A 25,736-nucleotide genomic window follows, 5' to 3' on the forward strand; every position below is an offset into this window, starting at 1 on the left:
ACAATTAGAGTGTATCAAGTTTACCTCCAGGAAGAAAGATATTCACTAAAATTGCAGCACCAGCTAAAATTAAAGTAGAGACCTGAAGAACACGACGCCCAATATAAGTCATCACAAAAAAAGAGAAAAACTTGGCTGGGATGTCTACAGAGCCAAAAATGACTTGAATGATATATATGCTGAACCCAAATTTCTGAAGGTCCATGGCAAGACCATAGTAGGCAAAACTGGTACTGAACCTGGTCATAGAAAAAAAAGTGCACATTAGAAATCTGAAGGGCTCTTTAGGTGTCCAGAGAAAATTATGTAAACATAACTGCCCATATAGTGAAAGTGTTAAGGGTTAAAAATGGAAAATACTACTACTAAACCTATGGCCTTTGGGTCCAACTTTGGCCATAGTTCAAGTATGCTTGTTCCCTTTACCCTCCAAAGCATTAGTAAACTATCATCCCACTGTATTTTTAAAAAACATATGTAGGTGCATGTTAAAAGAGATCAAACAGCTTGTTTGCATCAAGTCCCAGCGATGTTACTAATGACAATGTAAAATTAGGACAACTCAAAAGCGGCCTCCACTGAGCACTTGGTTGGTTGTTTGTTAGTTCTGCTGTTTGGTAGTGTAATAAAATAGAGGGTATTGGCACAGTCACATCATTTTTAAAGTGTCAGACATTGACCTGCGTAGGAAGCACATGCAAGGTTACATAACAGCAAACAATTAGACACTTGGTCCTATGTTCCTAATTTTCTTTGTAGCTCACATTTTGTAGACACAATTGTTAAAGTAGAACTCCAGCCTCACCTGTTGATGTCGCATCTGCTTCTGCCACTAGTGCTTAATGGAAACATGCATAGTTTTGTAACTTTTATTCTTCCACTTCCCCCACTGTATGCCTCTAAATCTTAATTGAAGGACATTTCAGGAGGCATGCCTGTATGCAGACACCAAGTCTCCCACAATACCCACTGATTGTCTTAGACTGGCTTATTTACACCTTCCTGATGCTACTAACTCAGATGCTACACACAACTTCCATAGAGCCAGTTTCATCTAGAGGAGAACCCGTCATTACAGAACCTACATACTATGCATAAATCCTACAAAGGACCTAGGAGTTACTGCCAACAGTGTACTATTAATTGTTGTTTTGCTATCTCTTTATGCATGCAGTGTTGTTTCTCAGTCAGTAGATCTGGCTTGTTGTGTTCCTTATTGTATTGGGTAATAATGTGTTGCTATATTATCTACTTATACACAGTGGCAAACAATTTGGTTTAATAATGACTACTTGTGTTGTATTGGTTAAGGAGACTTTCATAATAAACAAAAGGTTTCACTTAAATGACTGGTTAAATATTTTTTTAAATAATCAGTGAGTTCATCTATGTTTCGTTTATTTCAACTAGATGGGTTGCTATTGCATTTCAGGTGGTAGTTGGTACTCTCAAAGAGGCTGAATAAATCCCATTTTTAATTACTTGTGAGATGGTGCCCCTAAAACAATCCAGTTTCACACAGCATTTAGGCCTCTTCACAATATTATTTGGTCTGTGTGATGCAGCCAGTGTAAGAAATAATAATGTAAACTAGTAACTGCATCTGTCTAACCAGATGCAATTTAAAATTGATCTAAGAAGTGACCACATATAAGTCTACCAGTCCAAATTCAATTTTTAAGATACATTACCAACTTGCATTAGCTCAGAAATTTGTCAGCCAGACTATTTAACAGGGAAGATACGCCCCTTCATAGCCATGGTGAGGAAATCAGGTTAAATTATTAACTGTTTAAATGTAAGTGATATCACTTTAAAACATTACCCTCCTTCTCCAAAAGAGCAAAATTCTTCTATCATCTGATAGCTGGTATGCACGCATACTTGGGTGATAGTACATTTAACAAAAGAGAAGTGAATGGAGGAGCTTGCCTACAACTCTATTCTAATTTTGGTGGAAGCCACATGCAAGTCAAAGGTAAGTGGAGAACAGACCAGTACTTCATAATACAGTACTTGTGATGAAGCACAATCATAATATTTATAAAACTTTGACTGGCAAAAAAATAAAATAATGGTTAAGCTAACACTTTTATCTTTACATAGGTGATAATAAGAAGGTTAGTACCTACCAAGTGCAACTTATACAAATGGATATGCGACGAACCACAGGAGTCCTTATCAGATCTAACACAGTATAATTAGCCTTACAAGCAGCATTAATTTCTCTTTTCATGTCATATTTAAGTACCTGAAATTAAGAGGTGGAATAATAAGAATATGTTATCTTGATATAAATACTGTAGAAGTTTTAATATAATATATAAACAATTGATTATATAGAGACTTGCCAACACAAACACTAGTAGAGCTATGAGTGGACAAAGTGGACTTGCCCTATGCCACTGCTCAAGTATCATGACTTCCAGGACTGGATATGCAGAAATTAACTTTATTATTAACTTTATTAACTTATGATTTTCTGGTGACCCTTGAAACAATGGCAAGACCGGCTTCTGATAAGTCTTTCTGGGGCTCCCCAATACCAATAAAGCTACAGCATATAATATTTGACAGGTTTCTGAGGTGAATAGTGCTTTTGACACTAATGGATAGCATTTCATGAAACCTGACGTGACAGCTGTTACCTGTCATTGGCAATGTTTGGATGCAGTGCTGGAGGTTGCCTTACCTCACTGCTGAAAGTAGTGCTAGGCACAGCGCTGTGCTCTGCCCTGGAACTAGCAACTAGTCCGGGAGTCAGACAGCAGCAACTTCTAACAGCTGTATGAAGCACCCATCTAGATAAAACCCTATGGAAACTATACATGAAAGGCAAAGGCGAGATTGAGACGGACAACAATTCTTTTACAACATACAATTGTTTGACACAGATCATTCACTATATCCTTTGGTCCTCATATTGAGTAAACATAAAGAAGAATTATACTTCCTACTCTGTCCTGTAAATCTTATTTTAACCCTGATAATTGTTTTTTTGCTAAATATGTCCCAGTCTGATTCATAAACATGAAAATTAATTTTCCCCAACATGTCCATTATGCAATACATATTTAAATGTAAAGTGAAATTAGTATAAGCGATTTATTTTTAGCATCAGATTCTTAAGACCATATATTAAAGTATTACTGGCTGATGTTATGGAAATTCACTTGGTTCAACGCACAAATCCATGTCGCATTAAGCTGCGCCAAACGCAAAGAATTTCCCCCGTTGTACTACGCTCCTTTATGCGAGGACTGGAAGTCCCGCCTTCTATAGAGTCATGTAGAGTCAGGAGACAGATGTTGCTTGCTCGATAATCCCATGCTAAGAGACCTGAACACAGGTATGTTTATTGTTTATACCTGCCCAACAGGAAGTGATGTCAGACAGGAAGGGGTGTCTCAAACAGCGAGACAGGAAGTGATGTCAGACAGGAAGTGAACAGGAGTCAGCTAACAAATCACATGTAGTAACAATCAATGACCACCGGAGTGACTTTATCCCGCGTGGCTCAGTGAGCAATGCCACATAACGTTACTAGGATTCTCATGCTCGCTCATTCACAGGGACAACGTTATGTCATCTCAGGCGTGTTGATCAGGCACACCAGAGAGAACAAACGCACATTCCTTTCATATACTGTGTTCAAGACAAATGTATCCACGCAAGCCAATAAATCCATGCATTGCACGGGGGGCCCCAGCCGGTGTCCATACATTCGCCAAGACACAGCTCCGCTGCGCATAAGAAATCTCCTCCAATGGATTAATCCCCCAGTGTCTATTTAAACCGAGACACTGAGAGACTAATAACAAAACATTACAATACACTAAAAACACATCCTAATAAAATTTCCACAACACTGATTTCTCAGGTAAAGGTGTGTAAGCATTTTGCTCTAAGGCGTTTCGATTTGCATAAATATTAAGCAAGAACAGGATATTTTTAACATTGTTATTGCTAAATTTAGCACAATGTGACATGAATGCATGCACACCAATCATAAAATATTCTTCTATGTTGTAGGTGCTGTAGTTTTTTTGAAGAGTTACAAAATCCCATGAGATGGGGTAGGACAGTGATGTAGTGGTACTTATATAACACTTGGCATGCTGTCTGCATAGAATTTGTACTGTATGTTATTTCCATAATAAAGTGGTTGTAAACCCAAAAAACAAACAGTAAAGCCTCCCTAATAATTTTTATTTGTCCATTTTCTTTATTGTATAATTTAAACTTTGCCCTTAAAAAGATTAGCTGTCAATCCTGCCAGTCACTCTGACATCCTTGTTCTCAGTGGCAAAGATATGCAGGTTCATCCGGTTTCTGCAGCGTTGCCATTGCAGTGTGCATGCTGCGGTCTTCTAATAAGTAAGCCATGTCTACTCATGGCCTACTATGAGCCTTGATCCTCAAAGCGGCTCACATCACAGGCAGCAATGTAGGTCACGTGCCTTAATAGACAGATCCACTCTACTCTGTTCAGCCCGGAGAGGAGGACGTGTCCTGCTGATGTTGTTGCAGCTTTTTCCCACCCTCTGATCCAGCAGTTAATTTACATAGAATATGCTTTTTTTTTTAACGTGTTTGCTATGTAAATTGAATGCTAGTGTTGTGTGCTATTCTAATTAGGTCAGAATATGTGTGGATTTACAAACACTTTAATGGTAATTCTTCTTTGGGTGCTCCAGTTTTACTCCTTCAATCATTAAATACCCTTACAAAATAATTAGCCTCTATGTCAGACCACATTCCAAACAGAGATTATTAAAACACGGACAAAAAATAGTTTGGAGGAAAATGTATTTGATGTAATGGCACTTTATTAAGATGACAAAGTAATTTCTGTACTTATACCCTGATACTTAAGTCTCCATTACCAACAATACCACCCACAGAGCACCCACAGAGCATTACCAATAGGCATGAGCTCGATGTTCGAGTTGAACGTTAGTTCATGTCGAACATTGGCAGTTTGTGTGTCGGCCTTTTGGCTAAGATCAAGTGTAGTATCTGTTCTTATCATGAACTATCAGGGCGTTCGGCGGGCTGTTCGCACACCGAGCACCCCGCAAAGCACTGTGCCTTGTGAGCCATGATTGGCTAAAGCCTTGCACCTGACCACCGGTCAGGTGCAAGACTTCGCCCGATCAGGGCCCATTACTCTGTAAGAGCCATAATTGGGCAAAGTCATGATGACTTTGCCCAATCATATGTGGACAACGGCGTAAAAGGGTACCCTGATGTGAATAAGCCCCCTGCCCGCACCCCCACAACCAACGCCCCAGGGCTGTGGGGAAGAAGCCCTTGTTCCCATAGGCACAAGGACAAGGTGCTGTTCCAGGGGCGACCCTGGAAAAGTGCCCTTCCAGTGCCAAGGGCATGTGGCCTGGTATCGCAGGGGGGCGGGCGCTCGCTCGTCCTTTTCTGCCCTGCCGTGTTCGAAAGTCTGAATTCGAACCCCGAACGGGGGGGTGTTCGGCTCATCACTAATTACCAACATACAGTAAGCTCCTAATTTGAACACTTATTTATAACATTCCTAGCAAGATTTGTCATGTAAAGAAAATTTTACTTTAATTTACTGGGGGAGACACCCAATTCCTTGAATTCCATTTTATGTGTTGCATTACTCTCAGTATTTGCCTGAAATTTTATCAGGATGAGGTTTAGGTTCTCCAGCACCATGGGTTTAAGGTGAATCCTGCTGGTTTGAGGTGTGCAGTCCCAGGAAATTTATGTGCAGATACACCTAAGAGCAGTTTATTAAACTGCTCTTGGGTGAATGAGATTTATGAGATTTGCAAAACATTGCATTCTTTTTTTAGGTAGATTTTGCACAGCGTCCAAACTTTTTTGGTATCGGGGTTGTCTATAATGTATATATAATGCTAGATGGTCCAATCTAATTTTTTGAAAACTTTTCCTTGATGACATTTCAATATCTGGAAGGGTACCTCTGAGTCAGTGGAGTCTTGTTTACAACATAAAAACTAGAACACAAATGGATGAATTTTGAAAGTTACTGGACGTAATAGTTTTATACAAACTTTAGGTTGTCAAGTGGATTTCATGTATTCTGTATGGTCAGTTAAAGAGATCAGATGCAATTGTGAATCATTGAAACACTATACAGATCAAGCCAAATCATTAACTGAAAGATTTGGACAACAAGGCTACAACAGAGGGTCTTTGGGAAATATTAGTTAAAGAGTATGGATAGATATTCACTTTTTCGAGATAAACCAGCAAAAGAGAAAATTACTTTAAATTAAGATTATAAATATGATACTGGTGCTAATATCCAATTCCAACAGTTGGAAAGAATTTTACGAAAACTTTGGCCTATTCTAAAGGACACAATTTTCCAAAAGTGAAAAGCTCCTTCCCATAGGACAAAATTGGTCCACAACATTATTAATCCCCCTAAGAATAACTATACTTTTTCTAGAGGAAAAAGTTTTTTTTACATCTGTAGGAGGTGTTTGCCTTGTTGGACAATTGCAGAAAATAACCCACTTCACATCTAGAAGTACTGGAAAAGCGTAGCAAATTAAAAACTTTATTTCTTGTGATACAAATCATGCCACCTACATGCTGGGGTGCCCTTGTGGACTCCAGAATGCGGATCCTACCACATAAAAATTATCTACCATATCTGTGTAAATAATATAAAATGTTTTACAAAACTTAGTGTATCTAGACACTTCAAAGAGGTACACTGTAAGGACCGCAGGGTCCTTAGATCAACAACAGACAAACAGCAGAAATTGCATATTTTAGACTTGCCAAGTGACCTTCATTCCTTAAACCATTTGTTAAAGCAAGGTGTGTCAATGTTAACAGCTGTGTATGTATTTTTAAAATAAGACTGTCACATAGTTACATAGTATTTGAGGTTGAATAAAGACATTAGTCCATCAAGTCCAACCTATTAGGATCTCATTCTAGGAGTACCTGTACCCCTGTATATTGCGGTCCCTTAAGAAATCGTCCAAAAGTTTCTTGAACAATTCCACATTATTTGCTGAAATCACCGCCTGTGGCAGTGAGTTCCAGACCCTAACTGATCTTACTGTGAAGAACCCCCTTCGCCCCTTGTGCAGGAATTTTTTTTCCACCAATTTTAGGTGGTGGCCTCTAGGTATTGTAATGGAGTTAATTTTAAACAGTTTATCGCTAATGTTTCTACCACCATTGAACATTTTGTACATGGAGATCATATCCCCCCTTAATCTCCTCACCTCCAATGTGAACATGTTTAAATTTAGTAGGCTTGTCTCGTAGCTGTCCTTTATCGTTATGACTTAGATGAAGCTTGGATTGTATTTGTGCAGAAATGGAGAACATTCCTGAGAGTTAATAAATGGCCCAAAATGTTAGGACAATAAAGCAGAAATGGATGGCCATCTCTAATAAACGAGTTGCTGTTTATCCCCTTTAATGTACTGTTTATTTCTTCATTACAAATGACTTTACTGCATTTTTGATTCACTAACTGATTGTTGAGGTAGAATGCTATATCATATTTAATCTACTATTCTTAGTACATACCTCCACAGTAAGTTTCTCCACCTCCTCTGTCTTTCCATTAATTCTTGCCACTTTCTTCAGGTCTTTAATGGCCTGCTCATACTTCCCAGTGAGAACAAGCCAGCGACTGGATTCAGGGAGCCACCTGAGTGCCAGATAATGACTTTATCATGGGTTGTAATGTTGGGGCTCTCAAGTTGAGGAATTTGATTACAGCTTATAAATAAAAGGAAACTCTTAGTACTTCTAAGCATTAATAAATATAAGATGTTTTACAGACCTAAGACCACAAAGTTAATGCTATTTACAGCATAGTTGTGAAATGCTATTGAGTACTACCAAAGATAATTAGTAAACATGTGTATGATGAATGCTAGCAAACATTCCAGTAGGTATTCAAAGAGGTGCCTGAGGTCAAATAAAAGAAAAATGGGCTATTGCTTAAGATGTTCTTGAAAATGTTGTATCACCTGCTTGAAAGGTACAGGCTCTGTGTTTTATGTCTTTTGACAAAAGAGGGAATACGAGAAAATCTTTCTATTGTGAGAGAATTCCCCATTGGAAGATCTCCCCTCTCATTCTGTTAACAACTTAAAGTTTAGGAATTGTCCTCACTTTCAGTCTCGGTGACAATGGTTTTCAAGGATAAATAGAGAGGGTGAATCTATCCAATGGTAACCCAGACAGCAATACCAGAAAGCGGTTCTAACCTTTCATAACCTTTAGTAATGGAAATATTTTAGGCTAGAGTACATTTTGTGCAAGCAAGCGAGAAAAGATTACCAGAACTGCTGACTATAAGAACGTTTATGCAATATAATTTTTTGTTTCTCTGTACATGATCCAGCATTGGCCCTGATTTACTAAAGTAGAGCATGTTCAGAAAGTTCAAAGTTAATTTTTACTTTGTTTCACCTCTTTCACTAAAATAAATTGAAATTCACTTTAGTGAATATGGTGAAACAAAATAAAATTACATTTTGATTTTTGCAAAGAATGCCAAATCATGTGTAAGGAAAATTAAATAAAAAACAGCATTTTTGCTGCATATGATTGAATAATAAGAATCAGTACAACTTCAACATATTGATTAAGCTAAGTGAAAATTCACTTTGCAAAGAGAAAATTATCTTAGCTTATTGTATCTAAACTTTGTTTCACCTCATTAAGATAAGTGAACATGTGCTTTATAAGAGAACATGCTCTACCCCTTGCATACACCAACCTCATTGTCTTCTTTACATGTTTTAATTCTAAGGACATGTGCTTTTATAGAAAGCATCTAATTTTTCACTGTGATTGCTGGAAAGGATTCTATTGTCAGCTTTTGCCTGAACACCATAATGGAATAATGTGAGAATGAATTGAGGAGTGACAGTTGCCTGAAGTGGCCCTGATGTCATGTTTATGGGTTCTGCATCCATCTCATAGATGACCACTGTCAGAAAGAACAATAAATTAAGGAGCTTAGAGAATCTGTCCCAGTTGCTTTTGTTCCTCCTATTGATAAGCAGTGCTAATCTCCTTCTTCCCTTCTCTTCACCATAGAGATACATGAATGTTCATACAAGCCAAGCTAGTGGACAGTATTCAATAAATATTTGTCTAGCTGGCAGAGGTTACCATTTATTATAACATCATCTACAGACCATCCATGAAATCTCAAACGAGAGAAGTAAAGGAGGTAAATGTAATTAATTATTTACAGTTATAACCACCATGCTCTTTAAATGGAAATAGCATGTAAAACACAGCTATCAGCAATGATGTACCATTGCCTCACAATTCTAGTCTTCTGGGTTTGTTTGAACTGAACTAGTTGGGTTTATAGACTGCTATTGCGTTGAGTACCGCCGCTAGCAAAAGTGTTATGTAGCAGTACCTCAAGCCCTGTTCTCTTACTGGCAAGGGACACAGTGGCAGGGGCGTATCTAGCACGAGGCAAACTGGGCGTTTGCCTCGGGCGTCATTTTTCAGGGGGGCGGCCTCCCCCAGGCGGAGGGTGAGGCGGCCGGTGAGGAGAGGGGACAGTGAGCGGGACAGCTTCGCCTTCCGACATGAGGTAAATACTCGGACCGTTCATATCTCAGGGTCTGATGAGGAAGCCGCAGCCATTATCAGTGAACAGCTTCCTCATCAGACCCTGAGATACTGTGTATGTGCGGTTTACTGTAAGTGTGTGTCAGCACGGGATGGTCACGGGACATTACCTTCTCGTCCCACTCGTTCTCTTTCCTCCCCTGTACGCTGCACAAGTACACAGTCTCCCCCTTCCCCCAACCCCCCTCATGATTCTCCACTTCGTTTGGGGGCACCAAAGTCACACCCCCTGCCCGCAGTACGATCGGACACATGGCAAAACATTGCCTGCGTTCCAGTCCAGTGTGCACGTAAAAAAAGCATGCAAAGCATGCAGCATTTTTTTTGCGTTCACGCTGGACCAGATGCAGGAAATGTTTTGCCATGCATCTGATCTCACTGCGGGCAGGGGGTGTGACTTAAATGCACCGCCATGCCCCTTCTCACCCCAGAACGAAGGGGGAAGTGAGCGATTGCGGTTCGTTCCAGCAGCTCCGGCTCTGGAATGCACCGCAATTGGTGTGAACAAGCCCAGAGGGGTTTATAGAAGCCTAGGGATCATCCAGAGGTTCTAGGAGAGATGAGCAATTTCTACTTCTCACATATGTTACCCCTGACACCAATAAACTTCCCAGCTATCTATTCAGATCACCATACACCTTACAATCCGCCATACAATCTCTGTTCAATCTACTTCAGATTTTCCAAAAATGGCTGGCTCCTCCAAGTTGTCAGTAGCAGGTTGTCGGCTGTTCATTCATGAATTTCTGAATGGGGAGTAGCACTCCCTATGGAGGACCAAATCTAGTCTCGCCTAGGGCAGCACAAAACCTAAATACACCACTGCACAGTGGAGGTAAAAGTCAATTATACATTATACCTACCTTGTGCCTTCATTTTATTTGTGACTTCATGGAGTTCTCCTTTAAAGGACAACTCCCCCTTTACATACATTTGCCCCAATAACCCCCTGCCCTCCCTATGTTATAAACACTTTCTAATACTTAATGCAAATTACCTGGCAACTTCCTTCACCAGCCATGGCCTATGCTGGCTTAAGCCTTATGGAGAAACAGGCAGCTCAGTAGGCGCAGTAGCTGGTTCAGTAAACAGGACTGGAGCTGGCCAAATGGAGATCTCTGACTGAAGTTAGATAAGTGAAAGTGGCATGGGGATGGGGGGCAGATGGGACAAATTAATGTAAAGGTAACGTTGTTCTTGTCTGTCAGTTTAGGCTTATTAGTATAGCTATACTATGAAATATTTTGGTGTTCTAACATGAGTCCTCTACATTTTATAACAAATATGGTAAGAATTTATAAGTCTTAAAATATAAAACCATAAAAAGAAGTAATACAGAAATTACCATGAATATAAAAAGTAGATGAAGAAGGGGATGGATGCAGCCAACTGCAACATGCGCCAATCCTGAATTAGATAAGCCAATCCCACCAGGACCAGCTGACCCATTGTGTAACAGTATCCAGTGGCTGTGCTGGTGAAGGCTCGTGATTCAGTGGGAATCCACTCCACAACTATAAAGAAAGTGCAGTATTATTTGGTAAGCAAAGCCAGTTCTGGAAGCATCCATAATTAAAGAGAATGTATAATGTTTTTTCAGTGAACACATATTTTGAGTTATTTCTGCAGTTTTAACCTTAAAGTAAATGGAAAGTCATCATCATATCACTAACTTTCCAAATGGTTGCTCTAAGTTTGCTTTCTAACTCTATAAAGTTAATTTATTTGAAAACTGCATACAATTACCTTTTTTTTTTCAATTATTTGTGGTTGCGTGACCGCTATCCCTTCAGTAATATTCATTCTCACCAGAGTTGTGGGTGGAGCTTTCCCCTCTGCACCGACATCAGTACAGGAAGTGACAACGCCAGTTACAGATGTCACTCTGCTCCTAAAAGCAAAGTGAAGCGCTGTATCTGACTAACCGGGTAACAATTTGGCGCATGAGCAATGCAGGAAGCCTCTGAGGCATTTAAATGCAGAATGAAGTGGCTCTGTTTCCAACAATATTTGAGGGGATCAGCCAATTCAATTGCAACAGATCCCCATTGCTGGCATAGCACAAGAAATACAATGTTATTTAGGGAAAGAGCAGAATCAACCTGTACAATTTCTATACAGTCTAGGGCTGTGAAAATTGTACATCGATGAGCATATCTTGAGGGAAACTTGCAAAGGACAGTTTGTCATTTTTTGGCTGGAGAGACACTTTAAATAAATTGTTGTTGTGGTTGTCCTGGCTTTCATTTTCAGACTTTGCTGTTCTATATTTGTGTTAACATAATAAATGCATACTGTATAATTACAGCCCAGCTACAAAAGAGGGTGCTCTATTGTTTACTGCAATCTCTCAGCCTCCCTGCTTAGCAATTGTTGAAATATGATATCAGCCACATAAGCAGTGCATTCTTTTTAGTGGGTTGTAAGAGAGAACAGTAAAGGAAAACCACTCTACTGCAATGCAAAGCAGATAGCAGGACCTACATATGTAATGAACTAATATGGCTACCCCACATGCACATATGTAATTACCAAGTATACATAGAAACAACTGACACACATTGATAAGATGTTATACATTACAGCCCAACTCTATTTAAGGGTTTTTTTTTGTCTACGGGATGATGTCTACGGGATGATGAATAAGGTGACTTATTTCTTGCTCCTCTGGCAGCCGGTGCTCTCCTCCACTGTGCAGCACTCCGGGGATCTTGGTGGGGCCTTGGCATCTTTACTTACAACATACCTCTGGTCTTGTACTGTATATGGTGACTTTAGAGAGCTGTGACCTGGAGGGGTGGGGTGAATTGCTAATAGAAGATACTTTGGGGGACCATGCATACAAAATAGAGGAAGCCTGCAGGAGCGAGGAATGAGGTAAGTATTTCACCTTATTCCAATCACCCTAGACAAAATTAGCAGTTTACCCTTGCAGTGTAAACACTTGAAGGGTAACTTTTTCTCCAGGCCAGACATCAGCTTTGAAATTGTTGGACACACATACTAATACAGTAGCATAATAATAAATTGTATACTTACTCAGAGAATATGAGTTGAGAACAATTCCAGAGAGAGATGCTCCAGTCAGGAATCGGAACACACAGTATAGGATGTAATTGGGAGCAACGGATGCACATATTCCACTCACAAACATTTGAAGGTTTGACCATATGTGTAAAGGTCTGCGACCAAACCTAGCATGACAGATAGGAAAATGTGTTTAATAGTCTAATAAAAGTTTTCAGTACTTCAAGTAATACTACTATTACCATCTTAATGCATAAAACACAGTGAGGGAGATTTATGCCCATGGCAACCAATCAGCTTCTGTCTTTCATTTGTAAAGCTTACCTGAACAAATTGAAGAGAGAATCTGATTGGTTACAACGGGCAACTGATCCAGATTCAGTCTGCTACAGTTTTGATAAATTCCCCCAGTGTATATTTTATGATTTTTTAGTCAGTTGTCAGTCAGATGTCAGTTAAAGTGGAACCCCAGAATCAATTCTTTTAAAGGTTTTTAATATAGTGGTGAAGGGTTAGAAGAATCGCTATCAGGTTTTTGTTGCTAATATTTGAAAAAGTGGAAAGAAAGTGCTGGACCAGTGTGGGGTTTCTCTTGGTATTTCTTATAAAGCAGTAGTTAAGTGATATGAATATGGGTAATCTGGCTAACGAGTAGGCAGCTTCCACAGTAGCCTGGGATTGATAGGGAACACAGTAGATGTAGGAATTAAAATGCCACCAAATAAATTAGTCTAGGCAACCCGTTTCGGGGGTCCAACACCCCATCAGAGCTTAATTAGAATAATCATGTATGTGGACTACAAACCCTGCAGCTGGAAAGTTGAATTGTGTTGTGATGGGAGCACTTCAGGCTTGTCAGCAGCTGGTTTGGCAGCATCAAGTCTAAAGTACTCCCATCACAACACAATACAACTTTCAAGCTGCAGAGATTGTTGTCCACATACATTATTTTTCTCATGAAACCCTGATGAAGGGGGTATGTTTTGGAACTCTGAAATACACTGGTTACTTTATTTGAATGTCCTCTGACCCTTATGGAATAAAGTGTATCTGGACTAATTTAATTGGTGTGGCGCTTCAAACCCTACATCTGCTATGTTTTTATCGCTGTCTATATGCCATCTTGGGGGATTTCCCCTAACTTGCTGTCCTGGTCACAACAAATGTAAATCCTCAAAGAGAACACAGAGCATTAAAATAGGGGTTCTAACCCTTCCCCCTATTCAAAATACTTATATTACCATCTGTGTCCAGAGGTGAAGAAATTTTGCTAATTTAGCGTCTCGTTGAGTGTAAGGGTTCAAACAAGGGATGCACCGATACAGGTATTTCGGTATCGAGTACCAATATTTTTTCCCTGTACTCGCCGATACCAAATACCGATACCGGTCCCATTAAGGAAGCCAGGCGGCGTGTAATGACTCGCCACCTGGCTTCCTGATTATCAGGGAATCCGTCCCCATGCTTCTCGTCACTAGATAACGAGAAAACATGGAGGCGGCTTTCTGGCCAATCAGAAAGCCAGGCGCCGCATCATTACACAGCACCTGTAATGATGGCCAGCTTCCCGAGTCATTACACGCTGCTCGGCTTCCTGATTGGCTGGAAAGTATTGGGCTAGGCATCGGAGCATTTGGGTGTATACGAGTCATTCAAATACTCGGCACCCATACTGATACTAGTATCGGTATCGGTGCATCCCTAGTTCAAACCTTTTCCGTCTACATCAAAAACCATAAAAAGAAAATAATTGGATAAAGTCCAAGTTTGAAAATGTTACCATGTTTTTGAAGATAGTGTTCAATTACTGGTGCACATTTCTAATTTGCACAAATGTACCAGTTTTTTCTGCTTGATTTGCCACTCAAAGATCGCAGCAGGTGGGTCAGCCTAAAAAATGTTATGTAGGAATCCTCCAGAAGTATAAAAGGATGGTGTGTGATTCAGCTAACTAGCATCCACCCAAAATGGACAATGCCAGTTAGGCGTAATATCACACTTTAAATTATTTTCATGCATTCCCAAAAATCTTTGGCTAAAAAAAATGCATAGACTTCTACTGGTTTGGGAGTTCAGCTAACTAGACAAATCATTCGGCCTTGTAATGCGTAACATGATAAAAAAAATTTAATTGTGTTTTTACTTTTAGAGTACACCTGCCATGAGAAGAATTCTGTAGGCTGCCATTGCTCAACTATTATCATCATTATCATTATATTTTCAGAATGTTAGTTCCCTGACTGTCATGCTGGTGCTTTGGCTTCCATGCTTTTGGAGTTACTGACCCAGAACAAGTATAGAAATGAGAAATTCTGACAAGTTTTTGATAATCATTGACAGCATACTTTTATCAGGTCTGTGGGTTATAAGTATTAACCCAGAGACAGCCAGACAACCAGCCAGCAATTGCAACACCTGCCAAGAGCTAGTGAAGTGTCCCTCTCACTTCCTTCCTGTACTGACATTACGGTTAAAATCTTTAATTAGTCTAGTTTAATAAAGATACAGAATACCATACCTTCCAAATGTCCCGCATTTGAAAGCAAATCCCTCTGACCTTTTTCCTCCTCAGTTGTCCCCTTTTTGGTCTGATGTAGAGGTGTCTATGAAAAGGTTCTAATTAACTACTTCTGTACTAAATCATTTATTTTAATACTTAATTATCTTGTTTGCTATTTGTAAATTAATGGTGAAAAAACAACAAATGTGGGTTTAACCAATCATTCTTTGCATATAAATTCTTAATAATCCACATAACTAGAGGGCGGCAAGGGTGTGTCTATTGCCTAAATACATTGTGCTGTAAGGTGTCCCTCTTTCTCATCTCATAAAGTTGGAAGGTATGGAATTGTGTCTGCTCTCGCTGGTTTGTCCATTTATCATTCAGATCATGATCTCCCCTCCACCTGAGATCCTGGTCATTGATGAAAGTCACAGAAACAGCTATTACCTGAAGATTTCCAACTGCTTTGATCTAATGGGCAGCTTTTAAAAACAAGTGATTGGAAACTGAAATTCGGATGAAAATGAAGCAGCCAATGAGATTAGGGATTTTTCCCTAATAGCTCTTCAACATCTGGAGTCTTGGATCTTCAGTCAAGCTGTTATCTCCCCTTCCTCTCATAGTTGTGGTTTTACCTTTATGAAGGGTATCGTTGTCCACCTTTATAGATGGACAGTGTTTCTGGTGGTACCTGGTGGTCTGGTACAGGACATTTGTGCTCTAGCCCTGGCAGACTGAGCCGGTTGTTTGGGTAAAGTATTAACATTGGTATTGGTCTGTGTGTTTAAAAGTAAAGGTCTGGTGAAATAAAGGATAAAGTAGTCACAATTTTCCACACTGCAGCTTCCTTTATTATCATTAAGTTACTGTGTGAGTGGTAATGGGGTGGTTGTTTCATGGAGATGTACAATCCCGTGTAGCTTTCTCTTGACAGTTTACAGGTGTACTTTCATTTCAGCCAAAGTAGTCACAAATTCAGATTACATAATGCATATTATATAGACAGACACATGGTAGAACTTGGCAAAATCTTACTTGTCTGAGAGACCTCCAAATATAATGGACCCAACCAGAACTCCTGACATGTAAATGGACTGAGCCAGTTGTCTCATTCTGCGATGACTGCAGACCAGATCCCACTGCAAGAAAGAAGGGTCGGGGAAGGAGAATGATAAGAAACAACACAGAAATCTGATATGCAAACTACTGTAATGGAGGCAAGTAAGGTGAGAAGTGGAATATGAAGAGTAAGGAACGCTGTGAACTGATGTCATGTTTTACTGCTAGCCGGGTTAGATAGAAAGATCTAAGTAGAGCAGGAGAAGGCTAGAACCCCAGTCAAATGTTATTGCTGCCTGTGTCCCTTTTGCAGATTTTCCTCACTTGTTCTATGGTTAGACCGCTGTCACTATGACAGAGAGGGGAAATCTATGTAACCAATATTACAAATCAGACAGAGATTCTAATGCTTCTCAGTTTTACTCTATGAGTAAGTCGAAATGCTGAAATGCGTTACAGGTTGAGCACATATGCAGAGGAATACACAGTGTGTATTTGCTCTGTACAAAGATTGTATCTTTTGTGAACACCCATGGAGTGTGGTATTTTTTGGATTGTGTTGCTACAAGTGCCTGTCTGCACGTGGGATACCTGGGATACAATTGTGGTGGGAAGCCAGTTCCTGAATGTCAGCAGTGTTTGCTGTGGAATACAGTCTGATCTGCTTGTTTTGTATAACCTTCAATGCTTTTGGGTATGACGAAGACCTGGGAGTCATTACGTCCAATACGGCGTACTGGATGTGAGGATGCCAAAGGACATCCTATCGTTGGAGCAGATGAGACCAGCTCCAAGGACCATTCTAACAACCAGCCCGCTGCAAAGTTCAGATGATTATATCTTTTTTACTTTACACCCTAGACGAAAACAAGCACTTGACCCTTGCAGTGCATGGGGTAGCCTCACTGCAAGGGTTAAGATTATTTCTGCCTAGAGTTTTTCTTTAAGAAGAGTACCAAAGGTAAGTGTTAGGAGGGGGGATGATTTGTAAATGTGAAGTTCCTCTATATGACTGCTTTCCTGCTACCACTTTTGCTGGACATATATCTGGAATGGGTAACTGAATATTAGTGTTACAAATGGACACATTGGTGTGAAGGCACAATCAGACCTTTCATGTACTGAAATGTATCCCTAATGTTTTCACCTAAATAAACTTTGCAACTTGTTTGCTAAACTAAGGGGGCAGCCGAGTGAATAAAACAGCCAAGGTGTTGTGAGCCGAATGGCACTCGGCTATTCACTCCGGCTCAGTATGGCTGATTTCAACTGTACATCGGCTGCCTTCAGTCAGCCGAACCGAACATGCACAGGCTATTCACAATAGCGTGTAGAGCAGCTAAAGGCGGCCGAGCAGCTCAGCTGAGCCGAAGTGGCAGCAGAAGCGGGGCAAACGGCCTGCCGAATGCCGACCGTTCGCTCCGCAAATGAGAGCTTGGCGGAGCCAGCCATGATTTCACGGCAGGCTCCGCCCAGTTGTAATGACAGATCAGCATCCTGGGGAAGCTGATCTGCCATTAAACAATAACAAGTGGGCGTAGCCGGCCGTGACGTCATGGCCGGCTCTGCCCAGTCGTTATTCATTGGCCAGGGCCTGCTAGAAGACTCTAGCAGGTGCCAGCCAATAGGAAACAGTTGGGCGGAGCTAGCTGTCACTGCTAGCTCCGCCCAATTGTTTTTCTTTTGCCAGCATCTTTGCCAGCGTTTTTTAAAAAGTATTTTTAATTTTCTCTTTTTTAATTTTCTTTAAACTATTTTAATTTCGACATTTTAAAACAATTTGTAAACTTTTTTTTCCTTATTTCACTTATTTTCTATTCTGCTTGGTACCTCGGCAGCATTCGGCTAATCACTCACTGCCGTTCGTCCCCTATGAGAATAGGGCGAACGGCAGCCAGGGAGCTGCTGGAGCTCTGGCTCAGCCGATCCAGATGTTGGATCGGCTGAGTCGAAGTCCCTCTGCACTTCCGCTCAGCTAAAAATGCAGAGCATGTTCGGCTGAACAAAGGCAGCTGATATATGGCTGATTTCAGCTGATATACGGCTGAAATCAGCCCTACTGAGCCGGAGTGAATAGCAGAACATAGTTCATTTCACTTCGGTTGGCAGCTTTGTGAATAACCCCCTTAGTCTTATAGTTCAACTCTAGCCAAACTTCTTTATCTCATTTTAGGTAGAGCGAGGAAGGGTTAGAGCCTCTCTTCAACTTTAACTACCCTCTGTATCCATATTGGATAATTTTCTCACTACTTCCTGTTAGGACAGGAAATGATAGGAAGTGTCTTCTGACAAAAAGCCTAACAGAAAATGTAACTCTTTAACACTCAAAAACTCTTCAAAAATAAAAAGCCTGGGCAGGTTTAGACTTTAAATTATTATAACTGTTTACGAAGTAAGATTTATATTATCAACTTGTTCGGCTTTATTTACTTTGCCTGTGTCCATCTCTCCAGTTATCAGAAGCAGAAACATTAACTGTCATGGAAAAATTGTCCTCCAACTCAAAATAAAGAGTAGATACAAACTAAGCCAAATAACAAGGCAAATATAAGCCCATCAAAAGACAACTAAGCATAGCGATAATGATTTGAGATTAGATATTTATATGCTTAGTGCTGTGTAAAACTGGCACTGGTTCTCTTGGATAAGGATGGGCTCTGGTTCCCTCTGGGTTGGGTCTGAGGCTGAACCCATCCCTACACTTGGATACACAGAAGGCTGGGAAGTGTTCAAATGTCTATGGGCACTGTGACCTCTGCAGAACCATGCAGTGGCGGAACTACCGCCGGTGCAGGCGGTGCGGACGCACCAGGGCCTCCGGCCTCTAGGGGGCCCAGCACAGTCCAATGAACTGTACAATTGTAAGTAATGATCAATAATTCGGAAGGATTTTCCTATCCAATTGCTATAATTTCTCTGAGCTAAGGCTGGAACCAGGAGTGTTTGCTCTGTCCATAAACAGGAATGCGTGGCAGTTATAGGCCTGAATATTTATGCAACAATTTTTTATGAAACAATTGTTTGACGCCCAGCTCTTTCAACTGCAATTCTTTATGTTTATCAACTGGATTACTGGGCAGGAATCATCTCTGGGATTGAAAATATTAACCTTGTTATACCAGCTTCATTTCAAATATCCTCTGTTCCGATAATCTCCTGAAACATATTTATTTGTGGACAGCTTTAAATGCCAGCCTTTTATTAACGTTTAGAGGCTCTTTAAAGTTTAATAATTTTCTTTATCCAGGCAAATAAGTTAAAATGTATCTGAAACTTGTTTTTCATGTATAGGGAAATATTAAAACCCCTGCCAGGATTTACTGCTGACTATGTTCCTTCTGGGGAGCTTTACCCTCGATTACTGTTTGAAAATTGCAAAACTCAAGCTTAGCAGTGAATCCCTTTGAAGTCTAAAAGGGCAAAAAAGGGCATAATAAACTGGGCACAGTCATGGGGGTCATTTAACAAGGCAAAAACTTTTTTTTTAAATAATACTGTACAGCATAGAGAGGAGACTTTAATGGTGACATGGAAAACAATAACAATCCTTTAAATTACATGCTTTAGAAATTCTTTTAAGCTGTATGTGGCATTATGGGCACAACATTCTGGCATCACATATTTTGGATGTGTAATTTTAATTGTAATTTCGTTATTTTTTTTACTTTTAGGTTTAGCTTGCTTTAAATACAGATGCAGCACGCCAATCTGATTCATTTCAAATTTTAAAAAAAGTTTTATTTAGGTAGCTTTGTCTATGTTTTACTGGTGGAAGTAGCAGCCACAACAGAGCTAAAAATAGGAAAGTGTACATCTAAAGCCCTGAATTTTACATAAATTGGCAAGATTAATAAAATGTCAGAACAGTGCTCAAAAACACTTTAAAGCCACAACCCCTCTTTACCCCGACCCCTTCTTATCCCTTTATTCCCAATATATTAAAAATATAGACTTTAGCTATGTGTTTAGTAGAATTTGGCTAACATCAAGACAGTACACAAGCAATCAAATAGGCAGCAAATAGAAATAAACAATGTAGGTTTAGTTTTGCAAAAGAAATTAGAGTGTACTGAGAGAAAATAGCAACAAATAATGTTCAGTGGCTGGACAGTATATAATCCGCTAGGTTTGGCAATAAAACAGGGAGAGACCAGGCAGATTGTATCTTGCAATAAAAATTAGACATGTGCACCAGCAAAAAAATCGTTTAGTTTAGTTTCGTTTTGAAAAAAAAAAAAATTTGTTTCGTTTCGTTTTTCGGGTCCGAAATTAAATTAGTTTCGGACGAAATTCGTTAGCGGTTGTCCTGCCGAAATTCGTTTATGAAATAAAAAAAACTTTACCCTCCCATGGCTGGACTTGAACCAGCAAACTGGAGGGAAACCTCACGCTTTTTTTTTTTTCATTTTCTGCAGTCTGCAAAAAAAAAATGTTGCTGTAACGGAATATAGTCACCAATATTTTTGATTGTTGGAGCACCAGAATAGTCCAAAAATCCAACGTGCAACTCATGGTTTTCCCTGCAGCAAAGATTAGAAATTTGGCAGCTAAGAGCCACCTGCTTTCTGATTTTGCATGCACCAGGTCCGCACACAATGCTTCTGATCCCACTGTCATTGGACAGCAAGAGGGAAGGCTTGCGATTTAAGGTGGGGGGGATTAAAAAGTGTCACAGATCACCAATGTTGTGGGATTGTTTTGGGAGAGGGGGCGTAAAGTGCCAATAACCACCAATGAATGGGGATGAAGTCAGGGGTTTAAAATGCAACTGGCGATCTATGATTGAGATTGTTTTTTGTTTTTTTAGGGGGGGTGATGGATTTGGAAATGCAATTGACAACCAACGATTGTGGGATTGTTTTTGGGAGGGGGGGAGGGGTTAAAGTGCCACTGACCATCAATGATTGTGGGATTGTTTGGGGGGATTAAAGTGTTTTGGGTTTACCCTTGTCATCTAGCCATTGTAACTTCATCCTCCAAGGAACTTTCTTCCTGGTATGGGGGATCTAATCGGTAGCCACCTAATAGTGGTCCCTCTTCTTTATTTCCTGTCCCATAAACACAACAATAAGTAAGACGAAATCTGTCCAAAATAAGGACAGTTGTCACCAAAACATGTGTCCCCATTGGTATATTTTGCCTCCAGGTATTGTGCACTTTAGTCCCCGGGACAATGGTCAACAGGACAGATAGCGACTTTATGCAAGCTTAAAGAAATTCTCATTTTTGGTGGCTGTAATTTAATATTATAAATTCTGCTGTGGATGTAGAATAGGTGGTATGTTATCTAAGTGCATGTGAGTTAATAGAGTGATTCTGATTTCAACAGAACAATTGGTTAAACTCAAAATTCTGATGCAAGACCTAGCCACAGACAGGTTGATTTAGTTTTATGAACACAAATGACATTGTAGCATTCTCAGAGTTGGAGTTCTGCATTGTCATCATAGTCTGTATCCTAGGACAGCAGGACTTCTAGGAACAAAACAAAGAAATCCTCTTATAATGTTTCTGTTTGTGAGTAACTCATTCCATTGTAGGATAACATTTTCCAAGCTGCCACTCTACTGGCCAACACAATCCATCTGTGTCCCTGCATGGTTTGCGCATTTCATTTTGTTGGTGGAATAGAATAGTGTGTACTTAGGACTAGACAGCTAGAAATGTAAGGGTTGCAAGGGGCGAATCTTTGGTTAATTTTCCAGCAATTGTTTCTAGGGGTACTGACACTAGGGGGTCTATTCATAATCACAGAAGTTTGCCCTTTGAATGTCTGTGAAAATTTGCTCTGTGCGAATAGAGGTCAAAACAAAATTCGTAAGGGTTTTTCCGTTACAGGTGAAATTAATTTTTGAATGTTTTTTATGTAATAGTGCATTATTGCCACTAGATGGAGGAAAGGAGCATAGGAAATAAGTGTTTATTTTCTAGTCTCCTCAGTGCGATATAATAGTTATAATCAGATATTACATAAAAAAAGAAACTTTTATTTTGGCACATATCTGAACGTGCACACATATTCCTCTAGGTTTAGGAAAAACAGTCAGCTTCAGCTTCTCTTCCCATCCTTGATGTGCTTTGTATAGCTATGACATCTGATCCTAGGAGGGCGCTGGTCGTGAGCCGAATTGGTCAGGAACCGAATCAAACTGTGATCAGACCGCAATCTCGACTAGAGGAAGCCACGACCAGTGTCAGAGCTGGGAAGATGGCTGCGGTTGTGTTCGTCACCCAATGCGGAGTTCGTGAACAGAAGCAAAATTTTGCCGAACTTACTGTTTGCGAACAGAGGCGTTAGTGAACCGAGATACCAATGTATATATATATATATATAAGAAAAAATATTAAATGTCTTACCTGTGTGATGATAGTAGATGAGTACTCACTGTCATCATAGACCCATCCATCTATACATGGCTCTTTTTCTGCATCACTTGTGTTACTTGAAGAGGTTACATTAGGCACATGGAATTGGGGGCTGGTATAGCGGAAGCATCTAGACGGTTTTCCATTAGACTCAACTGGAATAAAGGTTTCCACCCAAATCCCAGTAAAATTGCCATCCTCCCAGGAATCATTGAGTTTACAGCGATGTTTCGGAATTGCTGCGGTGAAATTCTGCAAGAGGTTATGGCTGGCTAGCATGAACACAGGCAGGGATAGCAGAATGACATGTATTATCTGGTAACGTCCCATGCCCCCAATTCTCATCAAGATCTCTTGAAATGCCATGACTGCTCATAGTCCATACACTGACTACTAAGTAGAATGGAAGCTGCTTGTCAACATTATAGCCAACTGACAGCAAGCCTTATGCTGGTTGTTGGTAGATTAAATGCTAGGAATGACTAACTGTTTAGCATTAGGACTATTTAAGAGTGCCAAGCATTGTCATGTGTTAAACTTTTACTTGAATAATGAAGCATTAACCTGAAAAATACAACAAATTAGGTATAAAGGGCAATGCTGGATGTACCGTTCAAGTTTCATTATGAAACGTAAAGTATGCCATGAACTTATGTAATATATTTTTCCCAACTCAGATGAAATATTATGAAATTAAGTTAATAGCATTGAAGGGGTATATAGCATATTCCCATTATTTTAACTTATTTTCTAAATATCACAGGGGCACAGACTTTGCCAATGCTTGGTTATCCTCTATTCAAATGGTGGAGTTTTCTTTAACCAAAATAATATGCCACACAAGAGTTTCTCAGAAAGTTACCAAGCTAATGGGTCACAGTTATAAGAACATTCAAGCTGGTATTTCACAAAATGATGGTTAAACCTGCCCCTGATATCTTTGATATCTTGGACACTCCAATAATCAGTGCTATAATTCCCAATTTTGTTTCTGTCCACCAGGGAGTTTGAGTGTTCCTGCCCACTTTTCTTTGCTCCAGCTCCCCCTATTATAATCTCCATATTAAAAAAAATTAAAATCCAACAGGAAAAGTAGGACCCACTCATTATGGGCACAGCAGATGTGAAGATTAAGTGCAGATATTCACTTGTAGAGTCCATGAGAAATGTAAGAAATTCCTAACCTCTATGACATCTGAAAAGTAAAATCGAAGTTTTGGGTTGATTGACTCTTTTATATATAAGCAAGGACACTTCCACTTTGCTAAAATTTGAAGGAGGTCCAGCATAGCCTTCTGTAACTTAGACCAGTACTCTGAATGTTGAGACCACTCAGTTTATTTAGTTTTCCTATACTACATAGGTTATTTAGCTTTATTTGATTTTCGATTGACTCCGGTGATTTTCAGCTATATCTAATTTAAACTCTATAAAGTATTGCTCAGTGTTTTTATATCCGCCATCTTTGGTGAGACTTTGTCCCCGTCCGCCATGACATAGAAGTCTATGGCGGACGGAGCGAGCCGGAGACGCCGCCGAGACTGGATGCCGACACCGAAGGAGCAGGCTGACACGGTGGATTCACACAAGGGATTTTTTGCTACCCTGGAACGACTAGTCCCAGCACTGACAACGGGACTCCTCGTGGCATACCTTCTTTAAAGGCAGAAGAGCGGGGACTTCAGCACAGGGAGGCTTAACCCTATGTGGCAACACCGCAAGAAACAGCAGGTAAGGGTAAAAAGTAAAAATATGTCCATCCTGAGAGCTTGCATGGCGAGGACAGAAAAAAGAATGGGGTCCAAGCCACAGGGGGCAAAACTTATAGAGGGCTTGTCCTATGGGGTTAAGGGGTGGAGCGTTAACCCATTGTGTGCTGCCATGATGTGCCAGGAAATATATATACATATATAAAATACACATACACATATATAAATATACTTTATAACAAATTGTTATTTTTTTTAGGAAGGTTCATTACATCCTATAATTTTATTTAGTAACTTTATGATAAGACAAAAACATTCAGATATGTCTAGAGTCATAGATTTTAATGATTCTGCGCTGGACCTATAAAGATGTGTAAGTGCTAAAGTGCAAATTTAATTTGAAGGCTGCAGCAAAACGACCGTTAGGTCAAAATATTAAACTTTCAAATTATGCAGCGCCCGCAACATATAACGTGTTAATATCATAAACCATAAAATCAAATAAATATATGTGACTCAAATGTATAAACTATAATAGTATAATACACACATGAATATTAGTGACTTAAAGTCTTTCTAAAAAACCATCATTGGCCCTGGATCATTGATCCCACAGGGTATGTGGACCAATTGTTGTTAGTGACAACCACCGTATAATTGTTGAATGATGTGATGTGTCAAATCCAAAGAGGACTGTTCAAAAAGTATTCGAAAAAATATTCAAAAAAAGGTGTTCAAAAGAAGTTCCGTGAACTATGTTGGGGATAAGGGTTAATACCACATATATCCCCTCGAAAGGTGCACTCACCGTGAGGTAGTGGCTGTGATAAGCAGCCGGAAACGCTCAGACAGAAGCTCTCAGGACCGCAGCATCGATCCACCGTCTCGCTATGGTCTTCAATAAAGGATGTGTTTGCGTTTGATTGAACTCTCTGTAGACAGCAGGGAACAACTGTGGATGGTATCACTATTCAAGAGTTGTTGGTACGGCTTCAGGATGGACCTAGGACAGGTTCGTTTGGTAATGGTGGGAGGCAGCGATGGAACAAGGCTATTACTTCGTGCAGTAATACAGTCTCTGTTTCAGTACAGAGAGTCACTCGCTCGACGATCCAGAACGATGTCTAGAGTCATAATATTCAAGTCTCTTTTGACCCGCATAACCTTAATAAGTATGTATTTATATGCATTTTTATTTATATTAGCAAAAGAGATCTTTCAGATTGTTGCTTATTTGTGTGATTTGAGAATTCTGTAACATGGTGCTCTGTGGAGGAAAGGTTGGAGCTGTTTTTACATTTATTCACAGCATCCGGGTATTCTTGAAACATTTTCCTTACGCAAGTTCATATAACTTTAAAGAAAACACGTTTTTTAAGTATTCATGTTGTATTAACCCGCATCTAAAAACAGTTTTGGTCTTTGCTTCTTCC

The 25,736-nt window shown here is 39.9% G+C and overlaps 1 protein-coding gene across 1 annotated transcript in view; it reads right to left on the reverse strand.

The window, feature by feature from the left end:
* LOC108785272 (solute carrier family 22 member 6-B-like) overlaps positions 1-23,087 on the reverse strand; it is a 33,504-nt gene extending 10,417 nt beyond the window's left edge. The window contains exons 1-7 of the mRNA XM_018554323.1: positions 22,586-23,087; positions 16,205-16,308; positions 12,679-12,833; positions 10,985-11,153; positions 7,561-7,684; positions 2,133-2,251; positions 25-239 (exon numbers count right to left, since the gene is read on the reverse strand). Of these exons, the coding sequence (XP_018409825.1) occupies positions 25-239; positions 2,133-2,251; positions 7,561-7,684; positions 10,985-11,153; positions 12,679-12,833; positions 16,205-16,308; positions 22,586-22,960 (1,261 nt within the window). The 5' untranslated portion in view covers positions 22,961-23,087. The remainder of the gene's footprint in view (positions 1-24; positions 240-2,132; positions 2,252-7,560; positions 7,685-10,984; positions 11,154-12,678; positions 12,834-16,204; positions 16,309-22,585) is intronic.
* Between the last annotated feature and the right edge of the window lie 2,649 nt (positions 23,088-25,736).

The sequence above is a fragment of the Nanorana parkeri genome, unplaced genomic scaffold (assembly GCF_000935625.1).
Source record: "Nanorana parkeri isolate BGI_ZX_2015 unplaced genomic scaffold, ASM93562v1 scaffold153, whole genome shotgun sequence".
NCBI classification, from domain to species: domain Eukaryota; kingdom Metazoa; phylum Chordata; class Amphibia; order Anura; family Dicroglossidae; genus Nanorana; species Nanorana parkeri.